Genomic DNA, 2,158 nt, shown 5'->3' with positions numbered 1-2,158 from the left:
AAACACAAATAATTTAAAAATATATATATATTGACGAGCCTCTGATTCCACAGCGTCGCAACACCTACCATTGTGTCTCATCACAACAAGAGTTGGAAATAAAAATCCTGGTAGTAATCCAAATTCACTTTTAGGCCCAGTCCACAATAACTGAAGAACTACACAGAGTTGTGAGGGGGAAACACTGAAGGACATCATGTATGTGTACAACAAACAAACGGACACGGAGAGGTTCAGTGAGTATCACAGAGTGCAAGGAGAAAGGAGCATCACCATCACCGCCCCTCCATTGGCACAAAGCTTCTGGATCAGTCAAAACAGCACCACAGTATTTGTATCGGTCGGTTGGGTGTGATAAATAGTTAGAGTTTGTTCGTCAGCAGACAAAGACGAAAGATGATGAGAAGGTGACTGTCAAATATCGTTAACCCTAACCGTACGTCGTGTTTTACTATCGTATCCATACGACGTGGGAAACTCTGTGCCACCACTTTCAACAGAGGAAATTTACTCATAAATCTGATTCGTACACTTTGCATAGCAGTCTGTCAAAATGATTTTTGGAGAGAGAAAACAAAGTTTCAAAGAGATCTTCGTACTAGAAATATTCTAAAATGTGAAAAATACAACCCCGGGGGTACAAAATGTTCCCAGGGTGTACGGATAGGGTTAAACATGTATGTATATCTGAGTTAGTAATGGATGGAAATAGAACTTCATGTAGACAGCAACCATATCCCAATCCCCCCTTTCTATGATACACACACACACACACACACATACATGCACGCATGCACACACACACACAAACACACACATAAACATACACATCAAAGCCCTCACAAAATCTGCTATAAAAAAAACCCAAGATAGAACTACTCCCACCCAAGTTTGAACAAAAGTGACCCACATTCCCACCTCCCCCCCACCTGTGACCCACATTTCCACTTCCCCCCCACCTGTGACCCACATTTCCACCTCCCCCACCCCCCACCTGTAACCCATATTACCACATTCCCCCATCTGTGACCCACCTTATCCCCACCAAAGTAGGTCAGTTTCTCAGTGTAACACTCCGTCATACGTCATTTTTCAAAATGGTGTACAATATAACGCGGATAGCTCGAATTCGTCGGGACCGGCCTCGGTCGTTCGAGGGATATCTTACAAAGATACAAAGATAAAAAAGCACCCCCCCCCCCCCCTTCCCCCCCAAAAAAACCTGGGACGGCAGGCACAGTTAGATGGATGTGAGATTTCAAGTCGTCTGTGTTCGGCCTATCCGTGCTATACGGTACACGTAGCAAACAGTGTGCAGTGAACGGTAACAAAACTTTAGCAGTCCGAGATGAGAAGCCACGTAACCACATCGGAGAAACAACAAAAACAAACAAACAAACAAACGGTTGGAAAAAAAGCAGCAAAAAGATGAGTCATGTGAAAGAAAATGAACAACTCCAGCTCTGATCAGGCGTACAGTTCTTCGTTATTTAGTGTGAGTGTACAACGATCAAACAACGATGATGAGACAAAACAGTTATGGTAAAAGTTAAGTATAGCCACCCATTGTCAACTGCTCCACCTAGCTGCTAGTAACAACATCTGGGTCACCGTGAGGGTCAAAATAGGGTTGTGGCTATGTCTCACCTCACATTGCTGACCGAAATGAGGAAATCCGTCGGGACAACTTTCAGGTAACCGTACTCCAGATCTTTTTCTCCCAACAACTTCTTTCGGAGGAGGGATGGTTGACAAGGCCAAAGTGCGGTAAGCCATAATATATGAAGATAATAACAAGGTATCATCCCCCCACCTCAAATTGCCAGTGCCACCACAAGGCATGACATCATCAGTAGCCCAGATTGGTGGTCCCGCTGAAGTCGTAGATGTCCTCGGCGGTGAGAGACTGGCCAGGCGAGCCACGCTGTGAGGGGCCAGCGTCTGCCAGTCGCAACATCTCCTCTCGGAGAATCTCGTCATCATCCTCGGGCTCAAAGTCGTCCTCGTAATTCCTGTGGGGATAAATTAAAAACAGCTAGCACATGTATGGCGCAAATCCCCGCTCAACTTGTTTCAGTTTTAGTTTTAGTACAGGTTTTACGGCGCTCACAACTGCATAAGGTCATATGAGCGCCAAGGGGTGGACGTCAACAAAGCA

At 45.3% G+C, this 2,158-nt stretch overlaps 1 protein-coding gene across 1 annotated transcript in view; it reads right to left on the bottom strand.

The window, feature by feature from the left end:
- Positions 1–1,198: 1,198 nt before the first annotated feature.
- The window catches only part of LOC101853801 (serine/threonine-protein phosphatase 2A regulatory subunit B'' subunit beta), a gene marked incomplete at its 5' end in the record, with an annotated part of 9,288 nt that continues 8,328 nt past the window's right edge, over positions 1,199–2,158 (bottom strand). Inside the window, 1 exon segment of the mRNA XM_013085520.2 lies at positions 1,199–2,012. Coding sequence (XP_012940974.1) covers positions 1,850–2,012 — 163 coding nt within the window.

Source organism: Aplysia californica, unplaced genomic scaffold, assembly GCF_000002075.1.
Source record: "Aplysia californica isolate F4 #8 unplaced genomic scaffold, AplCal3.0 scaffold00382, whole genome shotgun sequence".
In the NCBI taxonomy this organism is placed as follows: Eukaryota; Metazoa; Mollusca; class Gastropoda; order Aplysiida; family Aplysiidae; genus Aplysia; species Aplysia californica.
This window is presented reverse-complemented; position numbering and strand designations above follow the sequence as displayed.